This window comes from Carcharodon carcharias, chromosome 30, assembly GCF_017639515.1.
Source record: "Carcharodon carcharias isolate sCarCar2 chromosome 30, sCarCar2.pri, whole genome shotgun sequence".
NCBI lineage: Eukaryota > Metazoa > Chordata > Chondrichthyes > Lamniformes > Lamnidae > Carcharodon > Carcharodon carcharias.
The window spans coordinates 29,715,765-29,732,388 of record NC_054496.1 but is presented as its reverse complement, the minus strand read 5'-3'; the positions used below and the strand labels follow the sequence as shown (position 1 = coordinate 29,732,388).

Below are 16,624 nucleotides of genomic sequence, written 5' to 3'. Positions count from 1 at the left end.
TCACCTGCTACAGTTAGTTAGTACTGTCAGTAAAATATTTTCAAAGCCTCCCTTACTAGTAAACTTAGTGCGATGATATTTCTTTCCAACTTTTTACAGAATGAACCTGATGGTGATTTATTAGATCTGAAGACTCTGGTTGAAGGCCAGCAACAAACCACCATGGTGAGTGACTGTTATTTTCTCTTTGGGCCCTGGAACTTTACTGGTCTTGAAATGAAACTGAGAAAACATCTAAAGTTGATTTTCCGTTTACCTGCTGTAGAGTGTACACCCCAATGACCTGAGAACCTGGGCATAGGATGGCTAGAGGACATCCCAGGTTACTGATGGACTTTAAGCAAATTTGTGGTGGGTCTTAGGTGGGTGGCATTGGCCTCCAGGTTATATGCCTGCTGGTGGCCAATTGGAGCTACGTCGGTCTCTTTAACTCTGCCTTAAACTCTGCCAGATGGCTTCGCTCTACGCTCGGACACTGTTGGTCGTTCAGCCTGACGCTTGGGGGGGATGTGGAGGGTATCGTATTCTTTTCATTTGGCCCTAGTTAGTGCTGCAAGTTAACACTGCAGTGCCTGGCGAGGTCCCAGCTGGACAAATAACAGCAAGCTTGCCAGAGCTCCGTGCTCTAATACTGACTTGATGAGACGGTTAAAGACTGCCACTGGTGTATTCTGTCCCTAAGGTTGCATGTTCTCCTGAGTCTGCTCTATCTTTAGCATAAGTTGCTGTTAAAGCTCTATCTTTTTATGGTCTTGTTTAGTGGTGCTGCCACCTTTTTAATGACCTGTGTATAAACTCAATAAGAGCCCTCTGCTTCACTGCTTCACTGCTTAAACTTGCATTTATTGTGCTGCCAATTGTTGTGATCCGAGTCGAGACCAATGATGTGAAAGAATCGAACTTCCCAAGCAACCCCAAACAGACAACGTTTCACTTTTTAAAACTTTTACTGTAACAATCAGACCAGATGCAACATAAACATGAACTAATAGGAAAATTGGATTGAATAGAAACCATAAATTACATTTAAAATAGTTGATGCAACAGAGGTAAACCTCTCATTTTTCAGGTAGCACTCTTAGTACATGTGGAACCAAGTGAAGTCCCAAAGTCTTTCCCAGCTCTTATCTTCTTCCAGTAGAGCCCCACTACTCTTCCTCATGCAGGATTGAATTGTCAGGCAGCCTCTGACAGCTGCTTTACTCCATCTGAGTTTCACAGACATTATCACCAAAAAGAACCCACCCCCTTCACTAAATTCATGACAGTCGTGATGGCATCGCTTCCCAGAGTCACTTTCATCTGACCACTCAATACTGTCCTGGTATACGGTATGGCTGGCTCTGGTTAAAATCACCCGGCTCTTCAATGTGGTTGGATTGTTCATAAAGTTCTTCAAGCCTCTATCCTGTCCTGACCACTGGCTGAAAAGAATTGAACAACAAAAGCCACTCTGTCTGCTCTAACCACAGGCTGAAATCCAATCTCTAAAATGTGTTTATTTTTCCCAATTTGTTTCTGTTTCCCTAGTAACCAAAGGCACAGACTCGTATCTCAGAAGTCTGATGTCACAGCCAGGAAATCCAATTAACCACACACCCTGCTCCCCAGTCTCCCCAAAAACCAACTTGGTTTCCATTTCAGTTAGTGACCGCCTCAAAAGACACAGGGGCTTTGAAACTGCAGTCAGTGCAGACCATAGCTTTCAAACAACTGATTTCATCTCACAATGTAGGAGTTGGATGAAAAAAGACCAAGTGCCATCTAGTTCTCAGTCTGCCAAACTGGTAGTCACATGATGCAAATATAATGAAGGGGAATTATTGATTAATCATAACAATTCATATTTTGAAATTAGTCTACAATAGAGCCAGACATGAGGCGAAGACAACCCCAGTGGCGTAAAGCTTTGGAAATCTAAGGTCAGAAGGCATTCTCCAGAATGCTACAGTTACCACATGTCATGATTCAAATGGCAATTTATGTCCAAAATCATCGAACAGTTACAGCACAGAAGGAAGCCATTTGACCTGCCATGTCCATACTAGCTCTATGCAAGAGCTGCTCAGCCAGTTCCACTTCACACTGTTTTCCCCTTGTCAAGCATTTTTTTTCTTTTTACGCTCACTAGTTTCCTTTTGCAAACCATGATTGACAGAGTGTGGTGGAGGCAGACCCAATGCTTTCCAAATTGTAACTAATTACTTTGTAAAAAGGATTTCCTTCATATCACTGTGGTTCTTTTGCCTTAAGTTATTAATTGGAATAATTGGGCCTTTTTACAAAGGCAGTGCAATTATTGTAGGGGGGAGGTGAGGTGAGGGTTTAACCTTTTTATAGACGGGACAAATCAAATTGGCAAAGATAGCCTGAAAGATGCTTTTGCGATAGTTTCCTCAAACAATACATTGTGGGACCAACAAGGGATAAAACTATTTTAGATCTAGCATTGTGTAATGAGATGGGGTTAATTAGCAATCTTAGAGTGAAATATCCACTCAGCAAACTGATCATAATACAACTGAATCCCGTAGTAAGTTTGAGAACTACATACTCCAGTCCCAAACAAGAATCTTGAACTTAAAGCTGATTACATAGGTATGAGGGGAGAGTTGGCTGAGGTTGATTGGGTGAATAGACTAAATGGTATGGCTAAATAAACATTGGGAAACGTTTAAAGAAACAATTCAAAAGGTCAACAAAAATACATTCCGCTTTTTTAAAAAAAAAGCTCAGTGAGAAAGATCGGTCTGTGGCTTACTAAAGATGTTAAGGATAGAATGAGATTAAAGGAAATAGTTTATAATGTTGCAAAAATGCTAGGAAGTCTGGGAGTGTTTTAGAAATCAGTAAAGGGCAACCAAAATGTTGATAGAAAGGAGAAAAAAATGAAAGAGAAATCTAGTCTGAAATATAAAAACAGATTGTAAGAGCTTTTACAAGTGTATAAAACGGAGGAGAGTAGCTAAAGTAAGTGTTTGATGGCTTAGGGGCAGAAGGAGAGGAAATTATGGATAATGAAGAAATTACAGAGATGTTGAGAAGTAGAAGAGACAACATAGGAATTAGGAACTGGAGTAGGCCACTCAGCTTCTCAAGCCTGCTTCGCCATTCAAAAGGTTATGGCTGATCTAATTGTGGCCTCAGCACCACCAACCATGCCTACCCTCTTTAATTCCCTCATTAGTCAAGAATCTATCTAACTCTGCCTTTAAAATATTCACTGACTGTGACTCCACTGATCTCTGGAGGGGGAGGTTTGGGGAAGTTCCACAGACTCGTAACCTTCTCTGTCTTAAATGGAAACCCCTGATTTTTATACTGTGTCCCCTGGTTCTGGTTTCTCCCACAAGGGGGAAATCCTTTCAGCATCCACCCTGCCAAGTCTCCTCAGGACCTTGTGTGTTTCAGTAGCAGCACCTTTCATTCTTCTAAACTGCAGTCGATACAGGCCCAACCTTTCCTCATTACCCCCTCGTCCCAGGAATCAGTTGAGTGAACCTTCTCCGAACTACTTCTAATGCAATTTTGTCCTTTCCTAAGGGGACAAAAGCTGTACACAGGACTGCAGACATGGTCTCACTAACTGTGCAACTGTAACAAAACATCCCTACTTTTATATTCCATTCCCCTTTACATAAACCAAAGCATTCCATTTGCCTTTCTAATCACTTGCTGTGCCTGCATACTAATGTTTTGTCATTCAAGTTACATACTGGAAGTAGATGGTAACCAGAGGTAATAAAAGTGAGGAACCTAAGGTAATTAATATCAGTAGAGAAAAAGTATTGGAGAACCTTAAGGGATTAAAGACTGGCAAGTCTCCAGAGCTCGATTGCCTATATCCTATAGGTCTAAAAGAGCTAGCTGCAAAGTTAGTGGTTATATTTGTCCAAAATTCCCTAGACTCTAGAATGGTCCCAGCAGATTCTAAGTTAGTAAATGTAACAATGCTATTCAAAAAAGGAGGGAGAGAAAACAGGGAGCTAAAGGCAAGTTAGCCTGGCATCAATATCAGGAAAATGCTGGAATCTATTATTAAGGAAGTCCTAACAATGCACTTAGTCTCGGTATGATCAGACAAAAGCACCCTAATTTTACAAAAGGGGAATAGTGTTTGACAAATTATTGGAGGATCAGTGTTGGGGCCTCAGCCATTTGCAATCTATACCAATGATTTGGACAAAGAGTTAGAGAGTAATCTATCTACATCTACTGAAGATAGTAAGCTAAATGGGAATGCAAGTTATTTGGTGAGCACAAAGAGGCAGCAGAGAGAGAGATAGCCAGGTTAAGTGAGTGGGCAGTAACGTGGCAGATGGAGTATAATGTGGCAAAATGGTAAATAGTAAGAATTGACCAGCAGAATATTTCTCAAAAGACGTGAAGCTTATAAATGTTGATGTTCTGAGGGACCTTGGTGTACTTGTACAAGGAACACAAAGTTAGCATGCAGGTATAGCAAGCAATCAGGAAGGCAAATGGCATATTGACCTTTATTGCAAGAGGATTAGAGCACCAGAAGTCTTGCTACAATTATCAGGGCTTTGATGAGACCACACCTGGAGTACTGTGTGCAATTTTGTTCTTTATATCTATGGAAGGATTGGCGGCATTAAAGTGAATAGTGGTTCCTGGATGAAAGGCTGAACTCTCTGGAGTCAGAAGAACGAGAGATGATTTCACTGAAACCCACACAATTCTGAACGGGCTTGACAGGGTAGACACTGAGAGATAAAAACAAAAAAACTGCGGATGCTGGAAATCCAAAACAAAAACAGAATTACCTGGAAAAACTCAGCAGGTCTGGCAGCATCGGCGGAGAAGAAAAGAGTTGACGTTTCGAGTCCTCATGACCCTTCGACAGAACTCAAGTTCTGTCGAAGGGTCATGAGGACTCAAAACGTCAACTCTTTTCTTCTCTGCCGATGCTGCCAGACCTGCTGAGTTTTTCCAGGTAATTCTGTTTTTGTTTTTGTTTTAGACACTGAGAGGTTGTTTCCCCTGGCTGGTGGCATCTAGACCATGAGAGCACAGTCTCAGGCTAAGGGACCAATATTTCCAAGTTTGCTGATGACATGAAACTTGGTGGGAATGTGAGCGGTGAGGAGGAGGTTATGAGGCTTCAAGGCGATTTAGACGAGCTGAGTGAATGGGCAAATACGTGGTAGATGGATAATTGTGAAGTTATCCACTTTGGTAGGAAAAGCAGAATGGCAGAGTATTATTTAAATAGTGATAGATTGGGAAATGTTGATGTACAAAGAGACCTGGGTGGTCACTGAAAGCAAGCATATAGGTACAGTGAGCATAATCCCTGCGTTCGATCTGTCCGGCCCTGTCAAGTTGTATACATTTCAATGAGTTCACCTCTCATTCTTCTAAACTCCAGTGAATACAGGCCTGGTTGTCCCAATCTCCTCATACGACAGTCCTGCTAAACTAGGAATCAGTCTGTGTGCACTTTTGTTCTCTATACCTATGGAAGGATTGGTGGCGTTAAAGTGAATAGTAGCTCCTGGATGAAGCAAGCAGTTAAGGCCAGTGGTATGTTGGCCTTCATTGTACAAAGATTTACGTATTGGAGCAAGGATGTCTCACTGCAGCTGTACAGGGCCTTGGTGAGACCACATCTGGAGCATCGTGTGCCGCTTTGGTCTCCTGATGTAGAGAAAGAATATACTTTCCACAGAGGGAGTGCAATGAATGGTCACCAGATTGATTCCTGGGAAGGCAGGATTGTCATACAATGAGAGATTGGGTTGACTCAGCCTGTATTCACTGGCTTTTAGAAGAATGAGAGGGGATCTCATTGAAAGTATAAAATTCTGACAAGGCTGGACAGACTGGGTGCAGGGATGATGTTTCGTCTGGCTGTGGGGCCTTTAACAAGGAGTCACAGTCTCAGGATACAGGGTAGTCCTAGAGATGAGGAGAAACACCTTCACTCAGAGTGGTGAACCTGTGGAATTCTCTACCACAGAAGGCTGTGAGGCCAAATCACTGAATACGTTTAAGGAGGAAATAAATGTCTAGACTCTAAAGACGTCGAGGGGTATGGGGAGAGCACAGGGGTACGGCATTGAGATAGGAGATCAGCCAAGATCATATTGAATGGCGGAGGAGGCTTGAGGGGCCGAACAACTTCCTTCTGCTCCTATTTTCTATGCTTCTATGTTTGTATGATCATTTAGGACTGAGATGAGACATTTCTTGACTGAAAGGGTTGTGAACTTCTCTACGCCAGATGATTGTGATGCTCCATCACTGAATATATTTAAGCCTGGGCTAGACAGAGTTTTGGTCTCTCAGGGAATGAAGGGATATGGAGTGCAGACAGGAAAGTGGAGTTGAGACAGAAGATTAGCCGTGACGGTGTTAAATGGTGGAGCAGACTAAAGGAGCTGTATTTCTATTCCTCTTATTCTAATGGTGTTTCCTGGTTCTCAACTGTCCTACCGATGGGAACAGTTTCTCTCTACTCTGTCTAGACCCCTCATTTTGAACACTTCCATCAAGTCTCTCCTCAACCTTCTCTTCTCTAAGGAATAGAATGCACCGTTTCGCTTTTTTCTGAACTGCATCTGCCACCTACCCATCTTTTCAACTTAACCTGATGATGATGTCTTCTTACAGTCTTTCATGTTTTGCCCCACTTGCCAACCTCTTCCCGATTTAGTGCAGTGGTAAACAGTATTACTGCGCAAATTCCCAAGATCCAGATCAGTTGTGTGTGTACCTCGTGGTCCTATTCTCTGGAGCTTCCTGTCTTTTCCCAGATGCATAGTCAGGGGTGGGTGAAGGGTTTTGATTTTTGTGAGAGTTCAAAGTCTTAAGTTTCTACAGCAAATGAAAGGTAATCTATTTAAGGTGTTTGTTCGTTAGTGAAAGTAAGCAAGTTATAGCACCAATTGGAAATGGGCTGAGAGCACTAGCTTAGAAGGGAGGTGAGTTAAAAGAAATATTTGCTAAATTAGAGATTTTAAAATTAACTAGCAGCAAAGAGTGAAGCAACTTCAAACTGAATAGAGAGTTAAATTCTTCCAGAGCTGAGGCTAACACTATAGAAATTGGGTCAGAAGTAGTGCAGACAAAAAAAAAGTGATTTGACATATATGTTCTTAACTATTACGCAGAACATTATTAAAATAGACAGACAGTGGGTCTCAACAGCGGGGGTCCTGGCTAGATTGGAAAAATTTTTAAAAATTCTATTAATTTATCTAGCCAGAATTTGGAATGCTTCAGAGTTCAGCTACAAGGTCATTGGTGAGTAAACATTTACTTTTTAAATGAGTTCGTAAGATTAAGAGTTGAAGGAGAAGGGACCCTTGGGATGTGTGGGCTGTTCTGAATTTAGGGGCCCTTTGTCTCCAACTGGAGAATGGAGTCTCACTGGAATTTGATATTGAACTCAGTGACTGACATCCCTGGGGAGTTCTCCCCAAACTCTTATATTTATTTATTTAACCAACATCGCTCAAACAGATTATATAATCATTATCTCAGTTCCGTATGTTGTGAGCAAGTTTCACATTTCTTAGATTACCATAATGATTAAAAGTTGAGTCCAAGTGGCTGCTTGATAGTACAGAACTTGAGTATGGCTGGAAAAAGAGACATGCCACCAAAGCTTTTCATCACGCATTTATCAGGACGAATGGCAGAATACCAAATTTCAAAGGGTACAACTATTTATAGCGCATGAGAAAAGGGTGCTGATTGGTTGACAAGTGGACTCTGGTCGCGGCATTGCAATGGAGAATGCACCAGGGAACAGTTATCCCCCAAGCTTTTGTTTTAATTGAAAAAGGGACAGTGCCTAGGCATATTGTTTCTGTTTGCAGAGGACAGGGCCCTGCATATGACTATATGAAGCTTCTAACGTAAGTGAGCGAACAACCATTTTAAATGCTTTCGGCTGTTCGCAACAGGCAAAATATTGACCGTACCCAACCAGTCCATGTTTGCAAAACTCAGAACATAGTGTCCAAAACAGAAACACACTTACCTGGAAAAACTCAGCAGGTCTGGCAGCATCGGCGGAGAAGAAAAGAGTTGATGTTTCGAGTCCTCATGACCCTTCAGCAGAACTGGGTGAATCCAAGGAGATGGGTGAAATATAAGCTGGTTTAAGGTGGGGGGTGTTGGGTGGGGGGAGAGAAGTGGAGGGGGGTGGTGTGGTTCTAGGGACAAGCAAGCAGTAATAGGAGCAGATAATCAAAAGATGTCACAGACAAAAGAACACAGAGGTGTTGAAGTTGGTGATATTATCTAAACGAATGTGCTAATTAAGAATGGATGGTAGGGCACTCAAGGTATAGCTCTAGTGGGGGGGCATAAAAGATTTAAAAATAATGGAAATAGGTGGGAAAAGAAAAATCTATATAAATTATTGGAAAAAACAAAAGGAAGGGGGAAGAAACAGAAAGGGGGTGGGGATGGAGGAGGGAGGTCAAGATCTAAAGTTGTTGAATTCAATATTCAGTCCGGAAGGCTGTAAAGTGCCTAGTCGGAAGAGGAGGTGCTGTTCTTCCAGTTTGCGTTGGGCTTCACTGGAACAATGCAGCAGGCCAAGGACAGACATGTGGGCAAGAGAGCAGGGTGGAGTGTTAAAATGGCAAGCGACAGGGAGGTTTGGGTCATTCTTGCGGACAGACCGCAGGTGTTCTGCAGAGCAGTCACCCAGTTTATGTTTGGTCTCTCCAATGTAGAGGAGAGTGTCCAACATTATTAGTTAAGCGATTGGACATCACTTAGTGAATAATTCTGAGTGTGCTAAGAATTACACTAATTTAAGATTGTCAGTCAGGCTTGCAATTTGGCTTTCTTACGCTTGCTAGAAGCTACATATGTTCACATGCAGGGCCCTGTCCTCTGCAAACAAGATGAATATGTCCAGGAATTGCGCCTTTTTCAATTAAACAAAAGGGGACAACTGTTCCCTGGTGCATTCCCCACAGCAATGCTTCAACCAATCAGGGTTGACTTGACTTTTTTGAATTTAAACAAAGGCTTGGGGGTTCACTGTTCCCTGGTGCATTCTCCATGACAATGCCTTGACCAATCAGAGCCCGCTTGCTAACTAATCAGCACCTTTTTATCATGCTGTATAAATTATTGTTCCCTTTGAAATTTGGTATTCTTATGTCTGTCCTGATGAAAAGCTTCAATAACAGCGGTTCAAGAAGGCAGCTCACCACCACCTTCTCAAGGACAACTAGGGATGGACAATAAATGCTGGCCCAGCCAGCGAAGCCCACATCCCATGAATGAACAAGAAAAAAGCATGATTCTTTTCCAGCACACTGTAAGTACTTCATAGCCTTGTGAAGTGCTTTGTGATGCCCTGAGATCATGGAAGATACTATATTAATGCAAGACTTTGTCTTTTACCTGGCCTATACCTGACATCAGATGCCTGAGATGCATGTAGAGATGACAAGGACAGAGTTTTTTTTTAACACTGGGGGAAAAGAAAATTAGAGCAGCCTGAAAAACTGTTTAATGCAGCTTAGAATAAACAATGAAGGGGGCATGAGCTGAAGCTGAGGAGGGAAGTTAATTGGATCAGGTATAATTACTTGACATGGTGGTGAATGTTTGGAATGGGCTGCCTGAGGAGGTGATTGAGACTGATTACTTTAGCAGCTTAGACAGACTTGGATAGGCATTTGGTGGAAAAATCATTGAAGGAGATCTGCCCTGTTTGTGAACTGAGGTGACCAGATGATCCAAAATGGTATTTTCAGCACTTCTATATTCTACAGTTGTTAAACCCCTCTGGCTTGCTACCTTTTCACTTTCACAAGCCTCTTCCAAATCTATCTCAATTAGGCTTCAGTCACCTCCCCATTTTTTTTTTTTCTAGGCATTCATTCGCCACGAGGAAGATTCTGGGGACATTTAGTGTGTTATAGTTGCTGTATGAATTCTTGGTTCTTTACATTTTCATGGGATGTGGGTGTCGCAGGCTGGGCCAGCATTTATTGCCCATCCCTAACTGCCCTTGAGAAGGTGGTGGGTGAGCTGCCTTCTTGAACCGCTGCAGTCCCTGTGGTGTAGGTACACCCACAGTGCTGTTAGGGAGGGCGTTCCAAGATTTTGACCCAGCGACAGTGTAGGAACAATAAAATACTTCCAAGACAGGATGGTGTGTTGCTTGGAGAGGAACTTGCAGGTGATGGTACCCCCATGCATCTGCAGCCCCTGTTCTTCTAGGCGGTAGAGATCGCAGGTTTGAAAAGTGCTGTCTAGGGAACTTTGGTGGGTTGCTGCAGTGCACACTGCTGCCACTCTACGTCAGTGGTAGCGGATGGGGTGCCAATCAGGTAGGCTGCTTTGTCCCGGATGGTGTCAATAATCTTGAGTATTGTTGGTGCTGTACTAATCCAGGCAGGTGGGGAATGTTCCATCACACTGCTGACTTGTGCCTTGTAGATAGTGGACAGGCTTTGGGGAGTCAGGAGGTGAGTTACTCGTCACAAGGTTCCTAACCTCTGACCTGCTCTTGTAGCCGCAGTACTTATATGGCTAGTCCCGTTCAGTTTCTGGTCAATGGTAACCCCCAAGGATGTTGATGGTGGGGGATTTAGTGATGATAATGACTTTGAATTTCAAGGGAAAATGGTTAGATTCTCTCCTGTTGGTCATTGCCTGGCACTTGTGTGGCGTGAATTTTACTTACCACTTGTTAGCCCAAGCCTGAATATTGTCCAGGCCTTGCTGCGTATTGGACATGGACTGCTTCAGACACTTTATCAGGCAAAAGTTATTGCAGTGTGAGTTGGATGTGATGGTTACAGATAAACCCAGTTAAAAATATTGCCCTTTCCTTAACTACATCTCTGCATTACATGGACACTAACAGCAGCATCAGCACAGTCAATGCAGTTGCGTTATAAAACTTGCCAAAAAAATTGACTTGGAAACCTTGAAGATTTACTCACTAATCTAAACTCTATGGAACCTCTCTTGAGATGGGCTCTCAGTTCTGTAACCAGACTACATTAATAGTGTTCCCACTGTTGAGACAACGCCTTTGCCAGCTTAAAATGCCCACAGTGTATGGATGTGTTGGTTGAGATCACCTGATAGAGAAACATTTTTTAATAAGTCAGCGATTGAAATAGAAACTTGCTAAAATGTACTGATGTTTCTCTTTAATGTTCGATCTTTGGATTGAAATTTTAAGAACTGTTTCAGGAAGCGCAAGAGCTGTAGTTGTTTGCCTGTCCCATTTGGCCATTTCCCATGCCACCCTATTCTCTCCTAAAACATGTCCTCCTGGTCTTTGATTCCTTAAGTGTGGGCAGCTCTATGGCCCTTTGTCTGAATTGGCCATTCTTTCACCACAAGACTTGACAATGTTTGTAGGAAGGCTATTTGTTGCAGACAAGTGGGGGGGAGGGTGGGGGTAATTTAACCAGCCCTGATTTCTAGTCTCACCACCCGTTTGTAAGCAGAAAGGTGTTTTAGTTTGCTTCCCCCTTTATAAGCAGCAGTGTGTTTCTCAATCCCTCAGTTTTGGTGCCATCCAATTTTCTATTAATAACCCCACAGCAATCTTGCATTAGGATGAACTCAGAGGGTTAGTTTACTTGCACACACTCAAACGCAAGAGGAACGTAGCAATATTGCTTTCTATAGAGCAAAAGAGGGAAGAGAAAGAAAGATTACAGGACAAAGACCACAGAGAAAATAATTATTATTTTACATGAGTCCAGAATCAAAGTGCAATGGTGCATTCCTTCAGAGGTTGGCAGGCCAAAAATTGATGCTGGCTAATTCACTTTTCTGGTAGAGTTAAGTTTTACGATGAGATAGGCATGCAGAACTGAATCAGTCTTGTAGGAGATGGTCAAAAGGTCTAGTAAAAGCAGTGTAGATGGGGGCCAGCTTTCGGACCTTTCCTGTGCTGCTGCTAGGTAGATGGGAAAATGGCAGACTGAGTTTTGCAGCACCACAAGGCAATATCACTGGTTCCACCAGCTAGAGTGTCATGTCACATGACTCCAACCTCTTCCCCTCTGGCTTTGGCAAAGTGTGTGTATCCTTTTTTCTGAGATTGTTAATGTTCCAACCATTAAGTTTCAAAGGGAAGTTGTGGGGTCCTTTTTCCTTGCAGATGAATCAGCTCCGGTTGGCTAGCCCTGGCTTATGAAATGTCCATGGCCTTTATATAGTTAGTTCCCTTTGAATTTGGTCTCTGCAGCCCGCAGGGTGTCATTAGGGTCTTTTCAGAGATAACAAAATAACCGGCTCTGCGAAACTGCCACATGCGCGCCTATTGTTCGAGGGTCACAGAGGGACAAAGCTTCAGCCATTTTAAAAGGGTCTGTGTCCAGTTTCTTAAAATTGTAAAAATTAGCCATGAGGGCATAAATATCACCACTGAGTTTAGAACTTTCCTCATACAGATAGGCAGGGAGACACACGCTGTGTCTCTTTTCCTCTTTTCCACCCTCATCCCCACTTTGTCCTCCCTCTTCCTCTGTAGTTTCTCTCTCTCATATGGAAAGAGGAAGGAGAGGTGCATGGTGCTGACAGCAGTTCAGCTGCTGGAGCTCTGGCTGAAATGTGTTTGGAGGGTCCCCAGCCCCACAGGTGCTGAGGCCAGTTCTGGCATTGCTGCTGAGACCAACTCACTCCAAATGGAAACCAAGGATTGAAGCTGGCCCTTCCTGATTTGCGTGACCCGACAGTGTTGCAGCCGATACCTGAACTTGCTCAGCTGCTGGAAGTATGGGCCTTGTAGTTTGTAAACACACTTGGCTGTGCTCAGTATTGTGTCAAGAACAGTCATAGATCTCTGCCAGCAGTTTACCATCTCCCTCCAGGCTGTCAGTATTCATTTGTTGGACATGGTGAGGCTCCCTATTGTCCATGAAAGTGAGCAAAACCTCTCGCGACCTTCATATGCATTGAGACGGGTCAGCTAGAGGGGTGACTGATGTATTTTGTTGCACACTAGTCTTTCTAAACAAACAACAGGAGAATCCTTTTGTCTGAATTTGCAGTGGAATCCCATTTAATGCATCGCCCTGGTCACCAGCAGAGTTAAATAACACTGGTTGGATTATCCGACTTGATGCCACTTGCATCAGAAACGTGTATCCAGGTGCTCGCTCAACTTGTGTGACATACTGAACTGTTTCTCAGAAGTAAGAGCACCACTTCTGGCTCCAAAAGCATATGTGATAAAATCGATATTTGTTTAAAATAGATAAATTTTCCTAATTTACTGGAATGTGAAGACTCATGAGCTGTAAGTCCACAGGCCCCAGCTACCTCACCAAAGTACCCCTATGTTATATAAATGGGGTTAAAGGGTGAGAGACTGTGAACTGCAAGGCAGCAGGATGGCCAAACCTACGCCTGTCTGTTCTCTAACAGCACTTCCAACAACAACTTGCAATTGTGTAGCGCCTTTAGCATCATAAACACCTAAGGCACTTCAACGCAAAAATTTTCATTGCAGGAGGAGATACTGTAATAGCTGAGCAAAAGCTGGGTTGAAGATGTGGGTTTTAGTGTGTCTTAAATGAGAAGAGGGAGAGGCAGAGAGGTGTAAGGAGAGAATTCGAGAGGCTTGAGGCCCAGGCAGCTGAAGGCAAGGCCACCAGTGGTGCAGTGATAAAAATTGGAAACTCTGAAGAGGGCAAAATTAGAGGAGAAACAAATATCTCTGAGGGTTGTGGGGCTGGAGGAGATTACAGCAGGAGAGAGGGGTGAGGACAAGGAAGGATTTGATTTGGAAACAAGAATGAGAATTTTAAAATTGAGGTGATGCCTAACCAGGAGACATTGTAGGTCAGTGAGCACAGGGGTAATGGGTGAACAGGTCTTGGTGCGAGTAAGGATACAGGCAGTGGAGTTTGAGACGAACAAGTCCATAGAGGGTGGAATGTGGGAGGTTGGCCAGGATCATGTTGGAATGGTTAAGTCTAGAGGTAACAAAGACGTGGATGTGGCTTTGAGAAGCAGATATATAGTGAGGCAGGGGTGAAATCGAGTATTCCACTGGATAGCGATCAGGAATAGGAATCCAGTCCTTTTAATAATATCCTCTGAGCCTGAGGAGACTGACATCTCTACAGCTGACCTAACTCATCGCAGGCAAAAGTTCAAATGGGAGCCTCCACACTTTGATTTTTTTTACAAGCTGTGAAAAAACAGGATATGAAGACAAACTTCCTGTACATGAAGAAATGCACTGTAGTTGGAGATCCTCCACCGGCTCAAGAAATACCCTGAGCCGTCACTAGCATGAAGCTTGATGTGCAGAGGAGAAGCCTGATCAGCATACTTCTAAACTTCCTGTAAGTGTGATTCAAATGTGCAGGGTTACAGGGTCGTCACTCATAGAATGCTATCATATTGGAGCTGACCCTGCAGTAGCTAGCATTGTGTTCCTCAGAAAAGCTTCGATTATAATGCTTCAGAGATACCTTTGTGACATTTTGTTGCTTTAAGATAGAGCGCTTCTTCGGTTTGGAGTTTGTGAAAGAACTAAAGGTCATGCTTACACCTTCATTTCTCTATCTTTATTAAGAGTCTTAATTCTTCTGTTTTACGCAACTTATTTTTTCAGATGATGGGAGTAATACTGGGGGCCGGAGTGGCAATGGTGCTGATTGCCACCACCATCCTCATTGTACACAGACGATTGCAAGAGAGAAGTGAGTAAATAAATTGTTGCAGCTCGTGTGTATTCCTACAGCTGTTGGTCAGTGCATTCTTAGCCCTGCGCCCCCTACCTGACTGAATATTCCTGAGTGATTTGATTGCAGCCCACCTCCCTGCTCTTTATTACTGCTGAGTTCAAAGAAAATCTCAAACCCTCAGTTTATATGCTGAATATCCAGGAGACGTGCCACTGAAGGAGGCAAGTCATTCTTGGGCCACTGTCACGTACTTTATTGGCAATTCCAAAAGGAGTCCCCAAAAAGCAGTGGCGTAGTGGTATTGTCGCTGGACTAGTAATTCAGACATTCAGGGTAATGCTCTGGGGACCCAGTTATGAATCCCACCACAGCAGATTGGGGAATTTGAATTCATTATAAATCTGGAATTCAAGGTCTGTGAAACCTTTGTTGATTTTCGTTAAAAACCCATCTGGTTCACTAATGTCCTTTTGGGAAGGAATCTGCTACCGTTACCTGGTCTGGCCTACATGTGACTCCAGACCCACAGCAACGTGGTTGACTCTTAAATGCCCAGAACCTGCACCACATGGACTGCAGTGGTTCAAGAAGGTGGCTTACCATCACCTTCTCAAGGGCAATAAATGCTGAACAGAAACAAAAATACCTGAAAAAACTCAACAGGTCTGACAGCATCTGCGGAGAGGGATACAGTTGATGTTTTGAGTCCGAATGATCCTTCATCAGAACTAAGAAATGTAGAAATGAGGTGAAATATAAGCTGGTAGAGGGGGGTGGGACAGGTAGAGCTCGATAGGGGGCCAGTGATAGGTGGAGGCCAAGAAGAGATTGCCAAAGATGTCATAGACAAAAGGACAAAGGGGTGTTGATGGTGGTGATATTATCTAAGGAATGTGCAAATGGGGACATTAAGGGTAGCAAGCAGGACAAGCTAGTGGCAGATGGCCCTAGTGCGGGTGGGGTGGTGGGAAGGGATTGAAATGGGCTAAAAGGTGGAGATGAAACAATAGATCGCATAAAATTTAAAAATAGGTGGGAAAAGAAAAATATATTTGTAAAAAAATTATAAATTATTGGGAAAAGGGGGATCGGAAAGGGGGTGGGGATGGAGGAGAGAGTTCATGATCTGAAGTTCTTGAACTCAATATTAAGTCTGGAAGGCTATGAAGTGCCTAATTGGAAGATGAGGTGCTGTTCCTCCAGTTTGCGTTGAGCTTCACTGGAACAATGCAGCAGGCCAAGGACGAACATGTGGGCATGAGAGCAGGGTGGAGTGTTGAAATGGCAAGCGACAGGGAGGTCTGGGTCATGCTTGCGGACAGACCGAATGCTGGCCTAGCGAGATGCTCACATCCTATAAACGAATTTAAAAAAAAAAACCTGGGAACAGATTACATAACAAAAACAGAATTACCTGGAAAAACTCAGCAGGTCTGGCAGCATCGGCGGAGAAGAAAAGAGTTGACGTTTCGAGTCCTCATGACCCTTCGACAGAACTTGAGTTCGAGTCCAAGAAAGAGTTGAAATATAAGCTGGTTTAAGGTGTGTGTGTGGGGGGCGGAGAGATAGAGAGAGAGAGAGAGGTGGCGGGGGTGGGGTGTGGTTGTAGGGACAAACAAGCAGTGATAGAAGCAGATCATCAAAAGATGTCAACGACAATAGTACAATAGAACACATAGGTGTTAAAGTTGGTGATATTATCTAAACAAATTTGCTAATTAAGAACGGATGGTAGGGCACTCAAGGTATAGCTCTAGTGGGATTTTTTTTTATATATAATGGAAATAGGTGGGAAAAGGAAAATCTTAATAATTTATTGGAAAAAAAAAAGGGAAGGGGGAAAACAGAAAGGGGGTGGGGATGGGGGAGGGAGCTCACGACCTAAAGTTGTTGAATTCAGTATTCAGTCCGGAAGGCTGTAAAGTCCCTAGTCGGAAGATGAGGTGTTGTTCCTCCAG

General features: G+C 43.3%; 1 protein-coding gene across 4 annotated transcripts in view; it reads left to right on the top strand.

The window, feature by feature from the left end:
- pnpla6 (patatin-like phospholipase domain containing 6) overlaps window positions 1–16,624 on the top strand; it is a 187,504-nt gene that overhangs the window by 12,335 nt on the left and 158,545 nt on the right. For all 4 annotated transcript variants that reach the window (XM_041176990.1, XM_041176991.1, XM_041176994.1 and 1 more), the window contains 2 exons: window positions 100–165; window positions 14,594–14,681. In XM_041176990.1, coding sequence (XP_041032924.1) covers window positions 100–165; window positions 14,594–14,681 — 154 coding nt within the window. The remainder of the gene's footprint in view (window positions 1–99; window positions 166–14,593; window positions 14,682–16,624) is intronic.